This window comes from Chiloscyllium plagiosum, chromosome 35 (assembly GCF_004010195.1).
Source record: "Chiloscyllium plagiosum isolate BGI_BamShark_2017 chromosome 35, ASM401019v2, whole genome shotgun sequence".
Classification (NCBI taxonomy): Eukaryota; Metazoa; Chordata; class Chondrichthyes; order Orectolobiformes; family Hemiscylliidae; genus Chiloscyllium; species Chiloscyllium plagiosum.
The window spans coordinates 24,040,406-24,064,221 of NC_057744.1; the positions used below are offsets into that span (position 1 = coordinate 24,040,406).

The window sequence follows — 23,816 nt, forward strand, 5'->3', positions numbered from 1 at the left end:
ACTGTGGCAGTTCATTTGTACATAGGAAATTATTCTGGGCATTTTTGTTTGCAGCAGAAATACTGATCAGGGCAGCCTATTTTTAAAAATATTTTCTCGAAGTATTGTCAAGAGAGTTTTTTTGCATGTGACTTGTGCTGAGCAGTCAATGTGCTTAAGTCTTTGCTGTAAGTAAAAGTGCTACCAACTAAGCCAAACTGGTACTTAAAGATTCCATGGAGCTGTGTGGGCCACTTGTTGAGATCATTGGTGGAAACACAGGTAGAATTTGAAACTCGCCAGTTACTGGAAAGAGTGAAAGGACAGTGTACAGAAAGAACCAAATAAAAGGAATGGTGATAACATCTGTAAGGCTGCAAGAATTATTATTCGCATGATTGCATTTGTGCAAAAATTATAATTACTGCTTTTATTAGTTATGATGATAGATTAAAGCTTCCTGAGAGATGTGAATTTCATCAAAGATATATATTAGGTTATCTTATCTCCAATTGCTCATTGTGGTCTGGAATAATTTTACTTTGTCTTGTGGCTGGAATCAAATTGTTCTGTCCTTGCTCAGCCAGGTAGAGAATTGTTTGAATTCACACATTATGTGCTCAGTTGTAATTGATTGTTCACTGGACTAATATTTGGGGACAAACCAGACTATCAAGATGAACAAGGACAGTGGAAATTATATTTTTTTCTCTCTTTTCTATTTGTTCAATTGAAGAACCTGATCCACAACAGCGACAAATCTTTTCCAAAATCTCAATGATATTTTAATTGTGATATAAAGAGTATGATGTTTAGAGATAATAGTAAATGATACACGTGTTGTAAAGAAGAATATTGTGCATGAACATTTTCTACACCATTGATCCAGTTCATAGCAATTACTTATATTTATAAAACATTGCTAATTTAATAACAATACTCCAAAAACTCTCATTGAAATGTTATAAAATACAACATTGAGCCAAAAAAGGGAGGTGTTCCATTAAAAAGGTTTAATCAGGAAAAAAAGGTTTTAAAGAGTGTCACAATGAAAACATATTAATGGAATGAGGACGTCGCTGGTCAGGCCAGCTTTGAGTGTCCAGAGGGCAATTAAGAGTCAACCACATTGCTGAGGGTCTGGAGTCACATGTAGGCCAGACCAGGTAAGGACAGCAGTTTACTTCCCTGAAGGACAATAGTGAACCAGATAGGTTTTTCCAACAATCAATTCATGCTCATCATTAGACTCTTAACTCCAGATTTTTGTTGGATTCAAATTCCACCATTTGTGGTGGTGGGATTTGAACCCAGGTCCCCAGAACATGACCTGGGTTTCTGAAATAACAGGCCAGCAATAATATCACTAAGCCATCATCTCCCCTTAAAGTCAGGAATACTCAGCTCAGAATTAAAGGTGCACAGATGTTTCAGAACATTGTGGGTCTGAAGAAGATTAGAGAGCTAGGGATAGGAGAGTTTAGAGTGATTTGAAAACAAGGTTGAGAATTTTGTGATGTTTGGCTTGGTCCTAATGCAGGTCAGCAAGCATAGGCATAAGTAGGGTGATTGTGATTTCATATGAGTTAAGATGTAGAGAAGAGCATTTTGGATGACTTTATGAGAGTCTAGTCAGGAATTCATTGGAATGGTCAAAACTAAAGGCTAACAAAGACAGGAATGTGGATTTCAGCAGTGAATGCATTGAGGTGGTGATGTTGAGAATGTCAGGAACTCACTGACTGACCAGATGTGCCACCAAGATTACAAATATCTAATTTAAGGTCAGGCAGTTACCAGGGACCATGGGACGGATTCAATAGTTAGATAACAGTTTGGATGATGAAAATGGCCTCAGTCTTGGTGGAAATTCCATCTCATTCAGTAAGACATGTCAAATAAGCAGTCTGATTATTTAGCTACTTCAAAGCATCAAGAAAGATGTGGTGAATAGGGCTAAATATCATCAATTTTGGTGTGAATAGTATGTGCTTTCAGATGATGCTACAGGCAGGCGGTATGTAGATGAGAAGTGAACCAAGGATATATCTATGGGGGATTCTCAGGGCAATGATTTGAGCAGTCATTGGAAGTAATACTCTAGCTATGAGTAGATTTATAAAAATAGAACCATTTGATTGTAGTCTCACACAACAATAGAGGAGTTTGGTTCAGTCAACCATGTGAGAGGCTGCAGAGAGGTCAAAAAGGACATGATGTGAACTCTAACCTATATAACAGTCACATAGATCTCATTAGTGATTTTGGTAAGGACTACATTGACACTGCTATGTTGGTAGAAATCTGATTGGAGGGATTCAAACCTGAATTTGAAGAAAGATGGAACTGATTTGGGAGGTGATAACACATTCAAGGACCTCTCCTAAGAGGAAAAGAGGGCTGGAGATATACAATAGTTTGCATGAATGGTTTAATAAAGTGTTGTTTTCTTTTGATGTGAGCAGCGATGACAGCAGAATTAGAGAAGACCTGAAGAGACAGAAAACTGTTCACAAAATCAGGGGGCCGTGTTGGGCCCAGCAGTGGAAATTAGGTATTCAGTAATTTGTTAGAAACAAGAGCATGGAAATATCAGTGTTATGTCTAAAATAAATTTAGAGAGAGCATGAGGATAGAGTAGCTAGGGAAAGAACTGAGGTTAAGGAAGAAAGGAACATTGTAAATAGTTTGGTCAGATCAGTTAGTGGAAGGGGGAAAAGTGTCAGAAGTAGCTGATGAAATAGTCTTATTCTTATTGATAAACAAATCCATCAGCTCTTTATGTGCAAGATGGAGGGGAGAGGTTTTTTAACAAGATGGTTTGCAGTACCTTTGCATTCCAAAGTGATCCTGATGAGAGAAGTACCAGCATTTTAAATAGTCCGGCCAGATCTGATGGCACATCAGATAGCCTTCATCAGTCAGGGCATTGACTATAGAAATTGAGAAATTATGTCGCAGTTATACAGGATGTTGGTGAGGCTACACTTGAAGTATTGTGTTCAGGTTTAGTCACCTTGTTATAGGAAGGATATTATTAAACTGGAAAGAGTGCAGAAGAAATTTACAAGGATGTTACCTGGACTCAATGGCCTGAGTTATAGGGAGAGGTTGAACAAACTTTAGAGCATAGGAGACTGAGGAGGGACTTTATAGAAGTATATCAGATCATGAGAGGCATGGTTTAGAGTCAATGCACTCAGTCTTTTTGCAGGTTTGGGGAATTGAGGACTAGAAGGCCTTAGTTTAAGGTCAGAGGGGAAAGAATAAAAGGCAACATTTTTACACATAGGGTGGTACACATATGGAATGAGCTGCCAGCGTAAGTGGTTGAGGCAGGTACATTAACAACATATAGAGACATTTGGACAAATACATGGATTGGAAAGGATAAGAAGTATATGGGCCATATGCAGGGAAATGGGGTTAGTGTGGATGGACATTTTGGTTGGCATGGACCAGTTCAGGCCAAATTGTTTGTCTCTGTGCTGTAGGACTCCATGATTCTATAACACATGATTGGACTAGAAGTTCAGAAAATCCTTTCTGGCCTGTGAATTAAGGAATAAAGACTGTCCCAGGAGTAACAGCAAGGATTAGAAGGAGGATTTGTGTCATTGATGACGAGGGCATGAAAAGTGGATGGAGAGGTACGGTTTAGCAAATTAGCGTCTATGTAAACATTGTGGCACAATGAGGAGCAAAGACTAATCAACCAGGATTTTGAAAGCGTGAATCTAAATGATGCCTTTCTGAGGACAGATACTGAATGAAGTAGGATCGGAATGTGGCAGGAGATATGGTTGCAGAGTGATACAGGTAATTCTTCTATCATGCAATGGTTGCGTTCTTGTGCAACTCTGCATTAGAGAAAAATTGCACTTTAGAAACAGCGCTTAAAGTGTAGGCGATGTAATCGCATTGCAGTCAACATATGTTTTAAAAGTTTGCACTTTAGAAACTTTAGAAACTTTAGAAAGTTCGTCAATCATGTTACAGCGAATTTGCGTTAATGAAATGTGTGGAATATCAGAATGACCTGTACATGGAAATTGTGAGTAACTACCAATCAATGTCCAGGATTAAGGTTTTTTCAGTATTTTGACTTGACAAAGCAAGTGAGGAATTAAATTGCATTGTTCAATTGGAGTTAGTGGTAAAACACTTCATGAAAAGAAGAAAATGTATATAGCCAGGGTCCGAAGAAAAGTCACCCGTTCATGGTTTTGTAGTGGAAATTAACATATAAATTAGGCTAACAAATGTGAAAATGTATTGAAGTGAAATGTTTTTCCCTAAGGATACCACTTTACTTTTGAATGGCCCAATTTTGAAACTTAAACTATGTTACAGACATATGTATATATATATATATAGATATATATATATTATTTTCCATTGTTATTTTGAGATCTTATTTGTTTGAGGCATCAACAGTGTTTGTGGAGTCACGAACAATTCTTTTAACTAAAGGATGTTGATAGTTTTCTGAGAAAACTCAGATTTTTAACTTGGGATGATATTAATCACTTGGAGGTAACGCTGCACACTTGAAAGAGATGCACACATTGTCTTCTGGTTTCATATTATCTCGGTAAAGATATATGCAGTTAATAAGATCAGAGGGATAGGTTGTCAGAAAGGAATGTGATTTACATCACAAGAATAATACAGGAGGTAAGAGGTGGAAATATCATTATGTGACCATCACTTTTAAGGAAACCAATTAGGAATCAAGCATACACTGTCTAGCCAATCTGAGATTAATCATGTAATGTCTATGTATTGAAAGCCAATTAGATTCCAAAGTGTCTCATTAGGCACAGGCAGTCATGGCTAGCAAGGGTTAATAAGTAATGATTCTTAGTGGGTTGGTGCACAGCAAAGAAGACTGAAGACAGAAAGAGAACTTCAGTCATCAGAAGTAAACAAAAAAATGAGGGTCTAATCAATTAATCAATCTCACAGGCTGATGCCCTGAAGTGGATCAACTGAAAATCATTATTTTCATTAAGAATCATTTTACTTGTGTTGGTTTTAATAAACCTAACAGATTCTGTGACACCTGTGAAAACACACTTGTACCTGCAATGGGTTGTGCAACTAATCAGAGCAAATATAATTTTGAAAGCCCTCAAATGTTGATGTTTGTTAACATATGACTTGGATCTTACAACTAAAGTTAAAGCGAATCCTAAAATCTTACAATTGATTGCTACAATAGGGTCGCATAAGATGTAAGGTGAATTGAGTGGCCATTAACATTGGTTACAGAGTTTACATGGTGGGAGAGAAATAGGGAGGATAGAGATGAGTGACTGCAAGAGAGAGGGAGAGTTATGCGTTGGAATGGAATTTGAAATCAGAGGATGAAGAATGGTTTGGTACAAAGGCTGAAGGAGGAATCATTGAAGACATTTCAGTAAGAAATTCTTGATTGTGCTTGGGAAGGAGCTTTAAAACGATGATTTTGAAAGAAATTCAAGAGGCACCAAACAAGGGAAGATGCTTCAAGAAGGAAAAAAGACAAGGTGTAAGCTGTTTCTAAGTGCCACAATGCCAATGCTCCCACCTCACCAGGGCAAGTGAAGAAAGACATTGCCAGGGAGGAGGCTCCATCAAAGTGCAAGAAGTCACCACTCCTGAACCAGAATTTTCTAAAGGCTACTTGTCAATGCAATCATTCACAAGAAGTCCATAGATGGGAAAAGCATTCTTCACAAGAGAACAATATTCTGGAGTGAGATGCACAGATAGTTGGTGAGAGATGATGGAACAATGAAAGCAACAGGGTCAGAAGTGAGAAAGGGGAGTTCCACAGAGAGGCATTTAGCAGGTTTAACATCAAAACATTCATAATTCCAGATTGGTTACCTTTTTCTGGGTTGTTACTTTCATCTGGATTTTTTGATTTTCTCTCATGAGGTTTGGGTTTCCAGATGTCCATTCCAGGTCCTGGTGTTTTTGTGTAAATATCTTCAACCCATTTATAAATCTGCTTCCTGGTACCTGGATTCAGGTAATCATATTTGGTATTTAAAAGCTTCATCCTGCAATGAAAATTGCCAATAAAAGAACAGATGAAACTGTGTGTGAAAGAATAAGTGAGATAAAGTATGAAAATACGTTCTCAAATTATATTGGTAAGCTAATGATAAGAATGATATTGTTTATTTTGTGACAATTGAAGTGAGGAAAATAATGCTTCCTTACCCAGAGGATTTGATCAGTCATAAAAATAAACAGAAGGTGCTGAGAGGCTAAACTTCAGAATGGGAGCAGATATTGCTTGTCTCTCACCCTTATCCAAATTGAAAATTACCACCTAGTGTAAATTGCCAGATGTGCTCCACTGGCAAAACTCAACCAAGACAAGAAGCAGTGTTGTTATGAAATGAATGCAGAGAGCTTTAGCTATACTCCTACTCAACTGTTTCACTTAGAGACTCCACCACTTCTTAAAAAAATCAAACAATATACAAGAGACCCTTCAGCCCACCAAGTCTGCACTGCCAAAAAAAACCCACAATGCATGTTCCGGCTTTACTGGACTACACCCTTAACCTTGAATGTTATGAATATTACTTGATATTCAAGTGTTCATTCAAGTACTTTTTTAAAGATTGGATTTCAAAAAATAATCAAGACTGAATTCTATTTGTCAGCAACATTGCATGAAAAGTTATGTCAAGACAGAGTGACCTGCTACACTTACAGTTCCACCAAATTGGAATGAGTGACATTAAGGCTGAACGACCGGACACATCCTGGACTCAGATCGCTGATATTCTCATAAAAGTCATTGATATACTCTGAGATATTTCCTGGATCAGTGAGGTTGTTCCTTAGATCGATTTCCCATCCTTTACATCTTCCTGCACCCTACAAAATCAAAAAGTTTCAAAGCATTCAATAATCCTGGTATAAATTGCTGAAATATATGCAGAAAGGCAAGAGCAGTGAGATTACATGGTCTATCCATTATTCAAGGAGAAAGTGAGGTCTGCAGATGCTGGATCACAAAGTTGAAACTTTATTGCTGGAACAGCACAGCAGGTCAGGCAGCATCCAGGGAACAGGAGGTTCCGACTGGGAACCCTCCAACCGCAGGGGATGAACTTGGACTTCACCAGTTTCTTCATCCCCCCTCCCCCCACCTTGTCTCAGCCGGATCCCTCCAGCCCGGCACCGCCTTCCTGACCTGCAGTCTTCTTCTTGACCTCTCCGCCTCCATCCTACTCCGACCTATCACCCTCACCTTGACCTCTTTCCACCTATCACATTTCCAACGCCCCTCCTCCAAGTCCCTCCTCCCTACCTTTTATCTTCTCCTGCTGAACACTCTCTGCTCATTCCTGAAGAAGGGCCTGTGCCCGAAACGTCGAATCTCCTGTTCCCTGGATGCTGCCTGACCTGCTGTGCTGTTCCAGCAATAAAGTTTCAACTATCCATTATTCAGCATAACCCTTGGTCTCAATGTTCATAATAGGCATTTGTACCAAAATGTTGTGATGCAAAACAATGTGCAGTTTGAGTTCTGATTACACCAAGCTGTTAATAGCCAAGCCTTTACACTGTTTGTTCAGGTTCTCTGACAAGCCTACAACAAATAAGTGGGAGAATTTGTGAGCATCACATAGCACATTTCAGAATGAAAGGTGGGGCTGTTTCACGTTAGACGACTTTGCCATGCAAACTGGTAGTCCTCTGCACCACTAGACAACACTCTTCATTGTGGGAAATCGAGCATCAGCAAGATACTTGAGCACTGCAACTGAATCTAAACCTCTCCTGTTATCACTGGAGAGTGATTAGACTTCGAAACCTGGCTGATTATCTACTACCCAACATAACAAACTTGGCAGAGACAAGGTATTGACCTGGGGAACTTTTTGAGAGAACTGGTTTTCTCAAAGCACTAGTTAAATCAAGAATTCATTTATAATAAAGATGTTTCAAATTTATTTGCAGTTCATGGAAAAGACATCTTTCCTCCTAGCCTGTACTCAGTAGAGATAGCTTTTTTCAAACTCGGTTATCGGGGAACTGGCATTTGAAAATTTAATTACATCTTTCTAAGTAAAGCATGATGAATATTCGCTTTTCTGGAGAAAGAAAAGTCACTGATGTGCAATGCTATAAAGTCTGATAAAAGTCTAGTCTGAATACTACAAATTTTCAAGATTATTTCTGAATTTCTTCAAGGAAAATGTATTTGCTTTCAAGTTAGTTACAGAGCTATATACTGTTTGCATACAAGGTTTCTGCTCATATAATTCAAATCATCAATAGATTTGTGAATAAGCTATTATTATCTTATTAAGCATGCTGGAGTTTTCCTGACTTTATAAAGACTATAATTACCATGCAACATTTACTGTTGCAACATGGTAATCACTAGATGATAATCAACACAAACAGCTAAACAAAATACAAGACTGGAAATAAATCATACCCAGGTCCAGATGCCATTATGAATTAACCCATAAAGTATTAACCATGGCCTTCATTTGTAATGTTAAGTGCATTTGTGCCTTTTATTTCACAGCTTCATGACCAATTAAACTTTTAAATCAGCTGATCATTAAAGAGAAATATTTTCACTCTGAAATACCGCACAGAAAGTCAGCTAAATATTGGGAAGCTCAAACGTATATCCTTTAGTCCTGCCTCAAAACTGTCATATTAAGAGTGCCTTTGCACTGATTTGAGGCCTGCCAAAAAGTTCCTTTCTATCAATTTCATACTTCCATTCAGCCCTCTCCAACTTAGCCATTACCTCAGGTTGAACTACATTTTTCATAAACTTCGCATTCAGTCCATGCATGCAAGACTCCAGCTCCCATGTCCTCTACAGTACAAGCCTATCTACTCCAACATGTGCAACATCACCAACATCCTTCCTAAACTGTTGCTGAAATCCTCACTCATATTTTGGTTACCATCAGGCTTGATCACTCCAACAATCTCTTACCCATTTTCTCATCTCTTACTCACCATAAACATTAGCTTATCCAAATTTCACTGCCCATATCTAGGTCAGTTAGCCATACTCCTGCTGTCTGACATTGACTCTCAGCTCCTGCCATTCCCCTAACATTTTAAAATTAAAATTCTCATCCTTCAGTTTGAATCCACTCATAGTCTGCCCTCTCTTTGGGGCAGAATCTTCTACACACTGATATTGAGTTCAGAGGTGGGAAAGGCAATTTAAATGGGTTGTCACCTCATGCCTCCATTGCAAATAATCTTGGAGCAGTAAGGCTGGTGTCTCACCCTCCTTCCAATTACAAATTGAGGACCTTATGAAGGCAAGTAAAGACCACTAAATAGCTTGATCCCTCCAGCAGTTGCATGTGGGCCTGTCACCACTGTGTCATAGGTCAGCTTGTAATCCTAGGCATGGATAAGAGGTTACTTGAAAAAGGGATTTCACTATGCCTGACTAAGGGAATGGACAAGCTTTAAGTTTGCAATGAGTGTGGTCCCAGTGAGAGTTAATCCCCTGCCCATTTTACCAACCACCCTGCTCCCTCCACAATGACCCCCACCCCAAAAGGCCAAGAGCATCCACATTTCTTCTCGGTGACCGGGCAGTATCAGTCAGAGAATCCCTACTGCTATGTCAGGAACATGAGCTGTCACCTTTATATTTATGGATATCGGTGGCTATTAGACAAAGCCAGAATTGATTTTAGCCTCAAAAATGTCAATTATGAGTGCTGTTCAAGTTTATATGTGAAGAATGACCAATCATAAGGTTCTGCCAGATGATTCAAATATGTGTAATCGGTATCTTCAGGACGAGCAGAAAATAAAATAAATAATTAATTGGAGTAGGGGAGAGAGTTGCTATGAGCATTTAGAAGCATTTGATTCCCTGTAGGAATAGGCATCTTCACGCATTGAATCATACAACACAGGAGAGACCCTTAGGCCCATTGGCTCTGTGCCAACCTATCTACACTAATCCTACTGTCTGGCACTTGGCCCATAGCCTTGAATGTTTCAAGTGCTCATCTACATACATTTTGAAAAGATTACCTACCAGCCTTTGTGTGACAATAATTTCCTCAAGTCTCATCTAAATCATCTGCACGCTTGTTATCGATCCTTCAACTAAGGGAACAGTTGATTCTTATCCACTCTGTTCCTTATAATCTTGAACACTTCAATCAGATCTCCACTAGGTCTTCTCTGCTGTAAATAAAACAATTTGGAACTATCCAGCCTCTCTCCATAGATAAGTTTTTAAGAGAGTTAATCTCTGGCTAGCATTCACTGAGCTGCATTGATTCTAAAGTCCTTCATTCTTAATGCTAATTGTACATAAATTAAAAGTTCACGATTGATAGTAATCAAGTACATCATTTTATTGAGTGATCCAACTGGAGTTTGGTACCAATGACAAGGAAATACTTCCTTGAGAGACCTGGCAAAATGGGCTCTGGGTGATCAAAATTATTTCCTTTTATGCTGTTACTGATATAATTTCCTATTCACTGTGCTAAATTTATTGTGTATTGTTTTTACCTGTTTTGAGTCTTTATCCTTTCCTCCACGCATCCCTTTGAATGTCAAAGAGAAATCAAATGTTAATAAAATGGTGAACAATGTTAATGCTATTAATGTACTGTTATCCATTGATGCACTGGTAACACATGAACAGATGAAAAAAATGCCAACCAAGTTTCATGTTGAAAAGATTCAGAGACTCTTTAATCTCCCCATCTAGAGGTTAAGAAATAAATGGAGTATTCTTTAAATCCTGTAGCAGTTTGATGGATGATAACATATAGTTTGAGGAGTGGGTAGAATTTTGTGTAACATTCAGTTAGCTGCATTTAGGCTCCAGAAATCAGCTGTTGATGATAACATCTACCATAATCAAAACAGATATACTCTGAGCACAGTAAAAAAAGGAAAGAAAACCCAGAGGTCTTATCTCTAAAACTGGTGCAAAATTTATTTCAGAATAAATTTACTTTGAACACAGACTGCCATCAGAGCAAGGTAAATTCAACTTCTTCTGTTCAGCCATTTTAAACATTTGAGGCTCATGCTATAATGTTAGTCTACTGCATGATCAGCTTATCATATTCTGCAAATATAGGGTAAAAATGCAAGTAGAAATCAGCTTTAAAATTCAACCCTTAAGCCAGGAGTTTCCTAAAAGTGTTTTGTCCTGATCCACTGCCATAAACTAAATGGAAGATTGGCAGAAACTCTTAGTGGAGTTTCCACTAAAGCTATTATGGCCAACTGGAGAAGCCACCAGGATACACTTTATGTTTGCATCTGCTCATCCGTGATATTTTGCATTTTTATTGCCATCTGGCTCAAGATGTTTCTGGATTAATTTAACATATCAATGTGCCAGTGATTCTTTGTGGTGACGGATTACACATCTAACTGAGCAACTCTAGATATGTCTGCACAATGGCCAACTTATTGAAAGCTGTTTACAAACACTTTTTTTGTCCTTTTTTTAATGCAGATTTTCATCCCATCCCTTCTCTGTTGAAGGTGTTGAGTCTTCACTGGACCTGGTTGCATGAGCCCTAATTGTCCTCCCATTCTTTTCCAAATTTTAAGCTGAAACATTTAATGTAGGATGTTAGAGTCAGAGTTAGAGTCAGCACAGAAACAAACCCTTCGGTCCAACTTGTCCATGCCGACTAGATATCCCAACCCAATTCAGTCCCAGCTTCCAACCCATATCCCTCCAAACCCGTCCAATTTATGTACCCATCAAGGTGCCCTTCAAATGTTGCAACTGCATCAGCCTCCACCACCCTCTCCGGCAGCCCACCCCACACATGCACCACCTTCCACCTGAAAAATCCACCCCCCAGGCTCCCTCCACATCCTTCCCCTCCCACCCCAAACCAAAGCCCTCCAATTCTGGATCTTCCCACCCCAGGCAAGAGACACCATCCACCCAGCCTATCCATGCCACTCATGACTCCATAAATCTCTATGAGGTGACCCCTCAGCCTCCAGTGCTCCAGGGAAAAAACAGCCTCAGCCTATTCAACCTCTCCTGACAGCCCAAATCCTCCAATCCTGGTAATATCCTTCTTTTAACCTATCTCCTACCTGCCAGGACAGAAGCCCGTCAAACATTTTTGTACTCTAGATAAAACAAAGTAATACCACAGTAATGGAATATAGTCTCATGGCAGGTTGACATTAACACACTTACAGCAAGGGTTGCAGAATAGTAGTCATGACGATGGAACAAGGATGCTCTTCATGTTTGAACCTAAGTCATTTTGCCGATGCATACAGATAAATATAGATTTGAACATTTAAATTAAGACCAAGAATACATCATTCAGCCCTTCCAGACTGCTCCACCATTCAATGAGATTATGTTTAATCGAACAATGGCCTCAAAAGTACTTTCCTGTCTAACCCCCTATACTCTGACACCTCTGGTGGTCAAGAATCTATCTGTCTTTCCCTTAAAAAATATTCATGTTCCTGCCTTTACCACTTTATTGGAAAGAAAATTGCATAGACTCACAACTCCCCTTCACCCCCCCACCCCACCTCTGTGTTAAATGGCATTTCCTGCTTTTGTCTACAAAGAGAAACATCCATTTAGTATCCACCCTGTCAGGTCTCCTCAGAATCTTACATTTTTCAATAAAATTCCTTCTTATTCCTCTATACTTCAATTTTTCCAGGCCCAAACACATCAAATCTTTTCTCATGTGATATGAGGAATCAGTTGAGTGAACCTGCTCTGCAAGGCTTCTAATATAATTGTTTGATGAATAAGCACAGAGCTTGACCTGAACCCAGATCCTGTTTCCATTCTATAGGACTAAAATGGACTAAAAGATATCAGAGCATGGAAATGGGACAGTTTTTAGGCTTGTTGCAAAAGTAAACGCATTATTCTATGTGGAATGCTTAGAGCTGAACAACAATCGAGGTGAATTAGATTTTATTTTTATTCAATTAGAAGAAAGGAGTACATTTTTTGTTAGTTAGCATTTGCTCATCAGATACATTATCCAAAATTGGTTTAGTCAGTGCAAAAGATCAAATAATTTCAAGTCTTCTTGGGACAAATACATTTGTTTATTAAGAAACATAAACCTTTCCATTACCCTTCCAGGGTAAATTAATTTAAAATATAATTGTTTTCCTTTTGCGTTAAAAGAATCCTTGACATCATTACAAATGTTAATTTTATGCAGTTTTATTAATATTGCTGAAAATGGATTTAATTACAAAAAGAAGCACTTCAGTCAACCATTAGCCTTCAAATGATAGAAAAACACATTTTAAATAATCAAACATTATTTTTAAGGTTATATGAAACCATTTGCTTGATTGATTCACAGTAGTCACTTTTTAGCAAGTTATTTTTGAATGTGGATGCTTTTCAAAGCCATCAAATTGCTATTCAGAAGTCCCCTTCTTGAAAACAGCTGAGCTCCTGATAGGCCTTTTCAGACTACAACAATGAGTCAACAAAATTTCTTTACATCTGGAGTCACATCTAAATGGGTATAATGGCAGGTATCCTTTCCTGGAGAACATGAATGAGCCAAATAGGTTTTATGGCACACAGAGGTTTTGAGGTCACACTAGCTTTTAACTTCAGAATTTACTGAATAAATTTTACATCTCTAACCTCTCCTGATGGTTACATTAACACACTAAAACAGAATTGAAAGGCCATGTGTTGAGATACATCAGATCTGAAACTGGAATATTTCATATAACTGCAGAAATCATACGCACACTACAATTTTGTCAACACTTAAACATCGAAAAGAATCCTCAGTGCTCTTTGAGCAGATTATCTGGCTGTTATGACTGTACCTGTCGTCTGATCAATCAAGCATAAGCAGCAAATGAAAATGAAGACTTGGAACTTGGGTCCCATTTTTATTCTTTGTCCAAATTTTCTCCAATATCAGAAATGAAACCTTCAACAAATGGAAAGAAAACAAAGAACATTGTTAGCAAATAAATGTAGAACTTTACTGTTCATTGTTATATACAAAACAAACTGATTGTTTTTAATGTGGGTAGATTTGTTAGAAAGAATTGCAGGGCAATGAACTTGAACACAATAGCATACTTCAAAGATAAAAACTTCAAAATAAAAGGATTACTGGTGTAAATTCTCTAATACGTCAAATTCTAAGGTTAGACCTTTCGATTCAAGGCAAGAATGAGAAGGCGATTACTTTCTCTGGGATCCTGTTTCAGAGAAACTGTGCTCACCCAATCACTATAATTTTATTGAGAAGTGATGGGGACAGGCTGGACAGTGACTGGAGACTGTCCCACTGCCTCCCCAAGCAGGCATAAGATAGCAACAGAGGTGGGCAAATACCCAGGTGGACTGTTGTGAAGGCACATCTCCATTAACCGGGACTTCAGTCCAGTTCTCAGCATTGTTGTTAGGCTGCACAGCCTTGTCTCCACCCATGCCTCATGCTCTCCATGACATATACCGTCAATACACCCATGAGTCCACCATACTCCCATGACTCATCCACACACTTTGTACACCCTCAAAAAATCTGAAGTCCTCTGTACCCTCAAAACGCACTTGTCCAGATTTAGAATTCATGAGCTGTATAATAACATTGGGCAGATTTGAAAACACTCAGGCAACTGTTTGTTACACAAGGGTTCCTTATAAAAATGTTCTCTTCTTACCATTACATTATACTCTAAACAAAACACCTCCAGTCATTCTTTCACTCTTGCTGAATTTATTCAGGCATTTGGAGCTCAGCTAAACAATAATAATAGGATTCTAATGCAGATCCGCAACAGGTTAAATCAAATCTTCCCGGACTTGGGGTTGGTAGGGGGAGAGAGTGGGTGGTGGTGGTTGTTGGGGGGGGAGAGAGTGGGTGGTGATCGTTGATGGGGGGAGAGACTGGGTGGTGGTGGTTGGTGGTGGTTTGATTTGGCATCAGGAATGCCAATGCCAGATACAAGACTCTGCTAAGCAGAGCTTATTTCGGGGCACGAAGTTTGGTGTAAGAACCATGGGAGTGACCCTGCATGGGCAAGAGGCATAATTGACTGGAGGTCAGGCCCAAAGACATATCAAGTTCGGGTGAGTGCAACTGTCCTAAATAAGCACGTTGACCATACGAAAGCTGCAAGCTCACCAACACTGTGGGAGAAAATCGTGCCCGGCTCCTCGACTGCCTTTCTGACTATTGTGGAACCAATGGGTTCTCTTCATCCATTAAGTGTTGGAAATACCTCAGAATCTGAGAGGGACATGGCGGATATTGCTGCCTTGATGCTTTTGCTGTCCGAAAAGGAGAATGAATTCCTTCCAAGATGCTCCGGGTGCAAGGGGCGAGCTACTGTCTGTTTCCCTGATTATTCTAAATTAAAGCTACAAATTCATCCTCAGAATTCCTGTCAAGATGGAACTGAGGTGGTACATTTTCTATCAGAGTGCCATTCTTGGTTGGAATTCTCTTCTGTAGAGAGCAGTGGAAGCTGAAGCATTGAATATGTTTGGGTTTGAGTTATTTGATTGTCAAAAGTGTCAAGAGTTAATGAGGGATGGGGTGGGGGTTGGTTTGTGAAACTAAGGTCACAAATAGATCAGCCATGGTTTTCTGAAATTGTAAAACAGGTTTGAGCAGCTGAATATCCTACCATGTCCTTATTTCTTTCATATGATGTTATGTTACACGGTTGGTACGTTTTTCTAATAGGGAGAAAGTGAGGACTGCAGATGCTGGAGATCAGAGTTGAAGAGAGCGGTGCTGGAAAAGCACAGCCGGCCAGGCAGCATCCGAGGAACAGGAGAATCAACACACTCCTGATGAAGAGCTTATGCTCGAAACGTCGACTTTCCTGCTCCTCGTATGCTGCTTGACTGGATATGCTTTTCCAGCATCACACTTTTTGACATTTTTCTAATACCAATGTCCCAGTGTTATTTTTTAATTCCTTCAACTAACTAGGTTGCCTGTACTAATTTTGCAGATGGTATGGACACTAGTTGCATGATTGGCCTATTTCCTGCTTGGCTTAAGTTAGGTGGGTTACTAAAGCCTTAGCCAGAAGTTCAGGAGAATGGGGAAAACAGATCTTTCTTTGAATCATTAGGAAGTCAACTACTCAGTTATAATAAAAAAGAAACCTTTGCAACCAGTTCCGATTACATTATATGGTGATAGGCAGTACTGAAAATGAATAAATGGGTAGTTTTATTTTAAACCATTCACGAAGGAAATTGCTATTTCCTGGTCTATTAAAACAGGGTGTGGATGCATCATCAGATTAAAGATAAAATATTGCAAATGCTTATTATAAAGGTATCATATATAATAATTACATTCTCTTGCCAATGGTGGCACTGTGGCGCCTCAGTTTAATTTGCTTTCAGTTCTTCATCTTATACCACAGACAGATACGCATATGTTCTCAAATTATACTGGGTTTTGGTATTTTGTGCAAAACAATCATTCAGCTTAGCAGGGAGGAAGGGGAGGGTTCTGGAAACAATCAAACAGGTTAAATTTGGCCTTGGCACGAAGATGGTTGGAAACCAGCAAACACAGCATTTTTACTGCTTTCTTCCTCGATGGGTCGGATTGAAATTGCCCAAATGTGAAAAACCCCAATGCCAAAATGAGGAAGTACTGTAAAATTTGTAAAAGTGGAACTGAGTCTCATTCAATTCCACCTTTGGTCAAATTATAATTATCCTCTAATTCTACTTTACTCGGAGATTTCAATTGGCTTCCAGCACACTGTGCTATGAGTAATATATTATTTTTATACAACAGATAAAACAGAGCGATGGAGACAGAAGAACAGAAAGGAAGGAGTTTATCAATTTACAAGTGATACAATGGTTCGGTCATTCAACTCCAATGTTTGCACCTTTTTCACACAACTGTTCATTTATATCTTGCAGTTCTTCCTTATCATATTTGATTAATTCCTTTACTTCATTTGCTTGTTTTTTTTGTCTTTTTGGGCACAGCAATTTTTTTTAAATTTAAATATCTAAAGCTTAAGAAAAACACAGTGAGAAAATACTATTGTTCAACTGGATCTCTTCCCACAGGTTGTGAGAATTCACCACAGCATATTTCAATGAGAAGTATTATTTTCCAGTTGTTAAGGAGCTGTCAAAACATTTTCCAAATAAAGGTGTGACTAAGATTTGAATTTATAGAGATGAATAATATATTTGTCCATGTTCATAATTCAGCACACATAATTTGAAAATTAACAGACTACCAGACATTGTTAGGGTAACTACATTGTAATTTGTTTGGTGAATGAAATTCAGAAAGAATCATTACCTTTGTATCAAATCCATCTAAGTGTCTCCCAGATGAATATGATTCATCAGTGAAATATGCTGGAATTAGTTTCTCAACCCCTGTTTTTGGTACTTTAAAAACATAATTACGCTTATCATCCTGCCTAAGTCACACACAAGTCCTGACTTGAATATGTTTCACTGATCCTTTATCATCACCGTCATGGTCTGTGTGTAAGCTGCAGAGTTGTCAGGGCAACCAGGGATGGGCAATAAATCCTTGCTGCATCACATCTCAGGAATGAAATTTCCAAATTTATAACCAGAAATATCCTATATAATAACAAGGGGGATAATAATCAATAACTCGTGGAAAATCAAAATTCAAAGTGTGAGAAATTTTTAAAAAAGCATCATGCCAATTATTGTTTTGAAGGACCAACTAATGTTAGCCTCTCTTTACTGTCAAAGATTGTTCAAATAGTCAAATAAAACCACCTTAGTTAAAAAAAACACAATGACATCCAAATGCGGGTTGTTAAAACAACATGACTCAGTCTGTTATGTGCACTAAATATGTGGCCTGTGTGTGAATTAACGTCAATGAGTTGTAAGCATGTTGTACAATGTTAGTAATAATATGTTGATACGTTGTACAGTCAGTTTTTGAATTGCGCGATGGTTGCGTTCTTGTGCAATCCTACTTTACAGACAAATCTTGTTTCAGAATCAGCGCTTCAAGTGTTGGCAATGTAATTGCATTACAGCTGACACTCATTTTAAATTTTCGTGCTTTAGAAACAATGTCCCCAATTCATCAATCACATTACAGCAAATTTGCATTGATGAAACATGGATTATTGCAGAATGACCTGTATACATAAAAGTGGAGAAAGTGCAGTCTAAATACAATTTATACTTCATACTTTCTACAAAATACACTTTTTCAAATGCTTATTTCTAGTAAAATTTGGTTGTGAGTTCCAGCCCTTCAAACATGGCATGTTTGTCTTAAACTATGCTCATGTCAGATTTGAGCTGAGATATAGTTATTGAAATAGGGAGTGGAACAATTGTTTCAAGTTTGCACATTCACTCTCACACCTACAAAAATTTGGTCTAAACGTAAATACTGATAGTACATTGAGTTATAAGGAAAACATGATCTTCCTTTGACTGAGACAAATAAGACCTAATTTTCACAGTCACACAGTGGGATAAATAAAATATTACTCAGGAGTTCATTTATCAAAAATGAATGAAGCTGCATCTAAATTAGTTTCCTTGTCACCCCAGAAGAAACTCTTTTACATAATATTTATATTCCTTTTTTTCTAATTTATACAAAGAGGAATAGTAATTTTGAACTGTTGGCTTGTTTCTTTATTTTTCTGCTTTGTACCTAAGATTTTGTACCTGGATACCTTTGAATTAAAATGGCAACTTTGCACACTTTTCACTGTAATCTTCTATTCCTGTATTTGAGTACACATGATAATAAAACCTAATTCTAAGTTCTAGCTTGGTTAATCATAATCAGACTGTAGCTTTTCTTCGCTTTTAATTTTCTCCTCCATCACATCAAAATTCCATTCCATCAAAAATAATTGACATAATATTACTTTCACCTGTAAACTTCATCTCCTCCAATTCATATTAGGACAGATCATAGGATGTTCGCAAGTCAAAAAAAAATCACTCAAATCTTTGTGCCATATTGACTCCCAAGTTTGGACCTAAACTGGCATCAGCTTGTAAAGTATTCAAAGTGTTTTCAAGTACAGTTTACAAAGATGTATTTGTATTAATTGCAAAGTGATATTGACATATAATTTTAACATGAGCAAAATAGGAACTTTTATGCTAGTCAGTTCAAACAGAGATGTGTACTATATTCATAAAAATGCTCATTGACGGAGGTCTGAACTTTTCCTTATTCATACATATGAGCTTTTATCATGGAGGAGAGACAGGCTAATGAAGACTCCTCATAGGGAGCATGGTTTGTTGCAGTCTAATACTCCACATCATACTTCATGTGCTGAGCCAGGAGAATTGTGACCACTGACTCATCCTAAAATCAACAATAAACTCTCCGTCAGAGGCACCACTGAAGACTTCAACATAAATTAAAATCTTAGAAAATCTGATTGAAAATAAATAAATTGAAGAGGGAACGAAAATTCCAGGCACTTTTACATCACTCACACCCACGAGAAGATCAGTGTGGCTGGGTGTTACAAGTGAAATTTGAATGGATTGCCCCTTGCTTTCTGAACTTAAAAAAAAAACGCTGTGATGATAAGTGTTTAATATGGCATCACTATATCAGTCTCTAATGCAGTGTGGGTGCAGAAATTGGAAGCTTGGCTGCCAATATTGAAGTAACCAATGAGCAAGCTACTGAGCTTCTTAAAGAGGCAGTTTAGATTAGATTAGATTAGATTAGATTACTTACAGTGTGGAAACAGGCCCTTCGGCCCAAGGAAACCGGAGCACCTGGAGGAAACCCACGCAGACACGGGGAGAATGTGCAAACTCCACACAGTCAGTCGCCTGAGTCAGGAATTGAACACGGGTCTCTGGCGCTGTGAGGCAGCAGTGCTAACCACTGTGCCACCGTGCCGCCCCATGACATGATCTTGTTCTGCATTCCATGTTTTGGCATACAACACGGATAATTTTGGAGATGTTTCCAACAGATAAAGAAGACCAAGGGGAAAGAAAAAGCTTTCTTAAGGGACTATAGCTGCATGTATCAACAAATTCTACCACAGAGCATTTGTTGGTCTTAATTTATTAACCTTCTTTATCTTGCCATAATAAATGTGGAGAGATTGATAGAACTCTGACTTTTAAAGTTATAATTGAGATATTCCTCCTCGTTGTGATATAATCTCACTGTCACATGGGATCCTGGCCTCAACTCCAGATGGTTGTGGAAACCTATTTTACACAAATAATTGGCCACCTTTCTGCCAGAGGATTGCTATTGACTATCTAATAGTAATGTCTAAGATGTCAAGGGGGTGGGAGTGAGTATTCCACTCACTTTCTGTTCCACCTCCCTCACCCCACTAAAAATCTCAGAAATAATGTATAGGGCTGGATTTTAAAATGAGCGAGATACTGAAAATCTTTTTGAGGGTGTCAATGAATAATGTAAATAGATTGAAAACCAACAAATACAGATTACCACATTGCCATTATAATAACATCAGTTCCACAAATAAAAATTGAATTATTTATCAGAGTAACCTTAAATAAGACGTACTCTATACAGACTTCAGTAAGGCTTTTTACAAGGTTCCCCATGGGAGACTGGTTAGCAAGTTTAGATCTCATGGAATATAGGAAACTAGCCATTTGGATAGAACTGGCTCAAAGGTAGAAGACCGAGGGTGGTGGTGGAGGGTTGTTTTTCAGACTGGAGGCTTGTGTCCAGTGGAATGCTACAAGGATCCTCTACTGGGTCCATTACTTTTCATCATTTATATAAATTATGGATATGAGTATAAAAGGCATAGTTAGTAAGCTTGCAGATGACACCAAAATTGGAAGAGTAGTGGACAGTAAAGAGGGTTTCTTCAGATTACAATGGGATCTTGTTCAGATGGGCCAATGGGCTGAGAAGTGGCAGATGAAGTTTAATTTGAGGTGCTACATTTTGGGAAAGCAAATCTTAGCAGGACTCCTACACCTAATGGTAAGGTCCTAGGGAGTGCTGCTGAACAAAGAGACCTTGGAGTGCAGGTTAATAGCTCCTTGAAAGTGGAGTCGCAAGTAGATAGGATAGTGAAGAAGGCATTTGGTATGCTTTCTTTTATTGGTCAGAGTATTGAGTACAGGAGTTGGGAGGTCATGTTGCGGCTGTACAGGACATTGGTTAGACCACTTTTGGAATATTGCGTGCAATTCTGGTCTCCTTCCTATCGGAAAGATGTTGTGAACCCAGGCTTGGAGGATTTGAGCTATAGGAAGAGGTTGAATAGGCTAGGGCTGTTTTCCCTGGAGCATTGGAGGCTGAGGGGTGACCTTGTTGAAATTTATAAAATCATGAGGGGCATGGATAAGATAAATAGACAAAGTCTTTTCCCTGGGGCCAGGGAGTCCAGAACTAGAGCGCATAGGTTTAGGGTGAGAGGGGAAAGATATAAAAGAGGCCTAGGGGCAACTTTTTCATGCAGAAGGTGGTACGTATATGGAATGAACTGCCAGAGAAAGTGGCGGAGGCTAGTACAATTGCACCATTTAACAGGCATCTGGATTGGTATATATTAGGAAGGGTTTGGAGGGATATGGGCCGGGTGCTGGCTGGTGAGACTAGGTTATGTTGGGATATCTGGTTGGCATGGACGAGTTGGACCGAAGGGTCTGTTTTCATGCTGTACACCTTTATGACTCTATGACTCTATCTGCAGAAGAAAGAAACATGGTTGTTTGTAATCAACAAGCATGCTCCTTGATTTCCTTAAAGTGAAAACTGGGCTTTAGTGAGCCCTACAGTGTTGACCATTGTGACTTTGAAATCAATGCTCTGAAGGTGACTAATTTAGCTTGAAGTGAAGGAATTTGAATCACAAGAGATGTGATTTTATCGAGGTAGTGGAAGCATAAATCAAAACAGGCACAGATTGGGGGAATAAAATCACTGTTCTGAATAAATGTAAAGTTCAAAATGCAAGATATAACAGTGCAGTGGTTGGGCCTGTGCCTATCCCACCCTCTGCCCTTCCCCCTCTCAAAAGTCCCTAAATCATTTCAGAAAATTGACGAACTGATATGGCCAATTACAGAAAAGTTAATCCCTTCTTCAATCCCGTCATAAATAGATTGGAAGGAAAGGTGAAGAGCCACTCGCCCAATCACAGACTAATTCTCCCACACCATTGCTGCTGATAGGTTCACCATAGGTTCTCCTGGCTAAGTGGGCTGAGGATGGAGGTGGGCACTGGGACCCAGCAGCCAAGAGCTGATGAGGGTGTGGGTTAAGGTCCATATGCAAAATCAGGGGTGTGGCACAGAGAACCGAGGTGTTTTAGGTGGAGAATGCTGATAGCTAATTTTGATGTGGATTGGGGTATATTATCCCAGGACAGCCTATTCCCAGAATTGGGAGTTCCATCTGTTGCATATGAAAAGGTAGTGTCAGCCAAGGAACATTGGTTGAGGGAGGGATGGGACAACTGTAGGAAGGAGAAAAGGCTAAAACAAGAGTGTAGGATGAGAAGAGGATGCAGGATGGGTATGTGGAGGGAGGAGTTTGCAAGAGGGTTTGAGGAAATGAATACTGCAAAAGATGAGAGGGTGCAAGAGGAATGTGGAATGATAGAACATAGGTCATTACAGCGCAGTACAGGCACTTCAGTCATCGATGTTGTGCCGACCTGTGGAACCAATCTGAAGCCATTCTAACCTACACTATTCCATTTTCATCCATATGATTATCCAATGACCATTTAAAGTTGGCGAGTCTACTACTGTTGCAGGCAGTGCATTCCATGCCACTACTACTCTCTGAGTAAAGAAACTACCTCTGATGAAGGCAAAGGCTCTGCCATCTCCTCCCTGGCTTCTCGGAGAATCCTAGAATAATTCATATCCAGCCCAGCGGATTTATGCATTTTCACACTTTCCAGAATTGTTAACACCTCCTCGTTATAAATCTCAATCCCGTCTAGTCTCGTAGCCTGTATCTCAGTATTATCCTCGACAGCGTTGTCTTTTTCCCCTACTTCCTCGGACTCCATGCACAACTTCCCACTACTATCCTTGATTGGCTGTAATGTTTCTCCAGTCATTCGTGTATTCTTGATATGTCTGTAGAAAGCTTTAGGGTTTTACTTGATCCTATCTGCCAATGACTTCTCATGTCCCCTCCTGGCTGCTCTTAGCTCTCTCTTTAGGTCTTTCCCGGCTAACTAGTAACTCTCAAGCACCCTAACTGAGTCTTCACGTCTCATCCTAACAAAAGCCTTCTTCCTCCCCTTGACAAGAGATCCAACTTCTTTAGTAAACCACAGCTCCCTTGCTCGACCACTTCCTCCATGCCTAACAGGTACATACTTATCAAGGATATGCAGTAATTGTTACTTGAATAAGCTCCACATTTCAATTGTGCCCATCCCCTGCAGGTTTCTTCCCCAACCTCTGCATCCTAAATCTTGCCTAATCGCATCATAATTGCCTTCCCCCCCAGCAATAACTCTTGCCCTGCATTAAATACCTCCCCCTTTCCATCACTATATTTATCTCTGTCATCATGTTGAGAATACCCTCCATTGTGTTATGTGGCCCTAAGACTTTGCTGAACACAAAGGACCTCAACTAAAACTGGGGATCCATTTGGTGCTATGGGCCATCAGCAGCATCAGAATTGTATTCACTACAGCCTGTAACCTTGAGATCTAACATATCTACCTTTATCAAATTGTCTAGCTATGTCCTGTGGACTAAAGTCTGGACAAATCCAACTCAGCCAGTTACAGATTGATCAGTCTACTCATGTTTACCATTAAGGTGATGGAAGCGATGGTCATTGACAGTAGAGTGG

At 39.1% G+C, this 23,816-nt stretch overlaps 1 protein-coding gene across 2 annotated transcripts in view; it reads right to left on the reverse strand.

Annotated features, from left to right (window-relative positions):
* The window catches only part of LOC122540707 (otoancorin-like), a 204,294-nt gene that overhangs the window by 68,989 nt on the left and 111,489 nt on the right, over nt 1-23,816 (reverse strand). For both annotated transcript variants that reach the window (XM_043676824.1, XM_043676826.1), the window contains exons 2-5: nt 13,822-13,928; nt 10,513-10,547; nt 6,695-6,861; nt 5,854-6,029 (exon numbers count right to left, since the gene is read on the reverse strand). In XM_043676824.1, coding sequence (XP_043532759.1) covers nt 5,854-6,029; nt 6,695-6,861; nt 10,513-10,547; nt 13,822-13,885 — 442 coding nt within the window. In that variant the 5' untranslated portion in view covers nt 13,886-13,928. The remainder of the gene's footprint in view (nt 1-5,853; nt 6,030-6,694; nt 6,862-10,512; nt 10,548-13,821; nt 13,929-23,816) is intronic.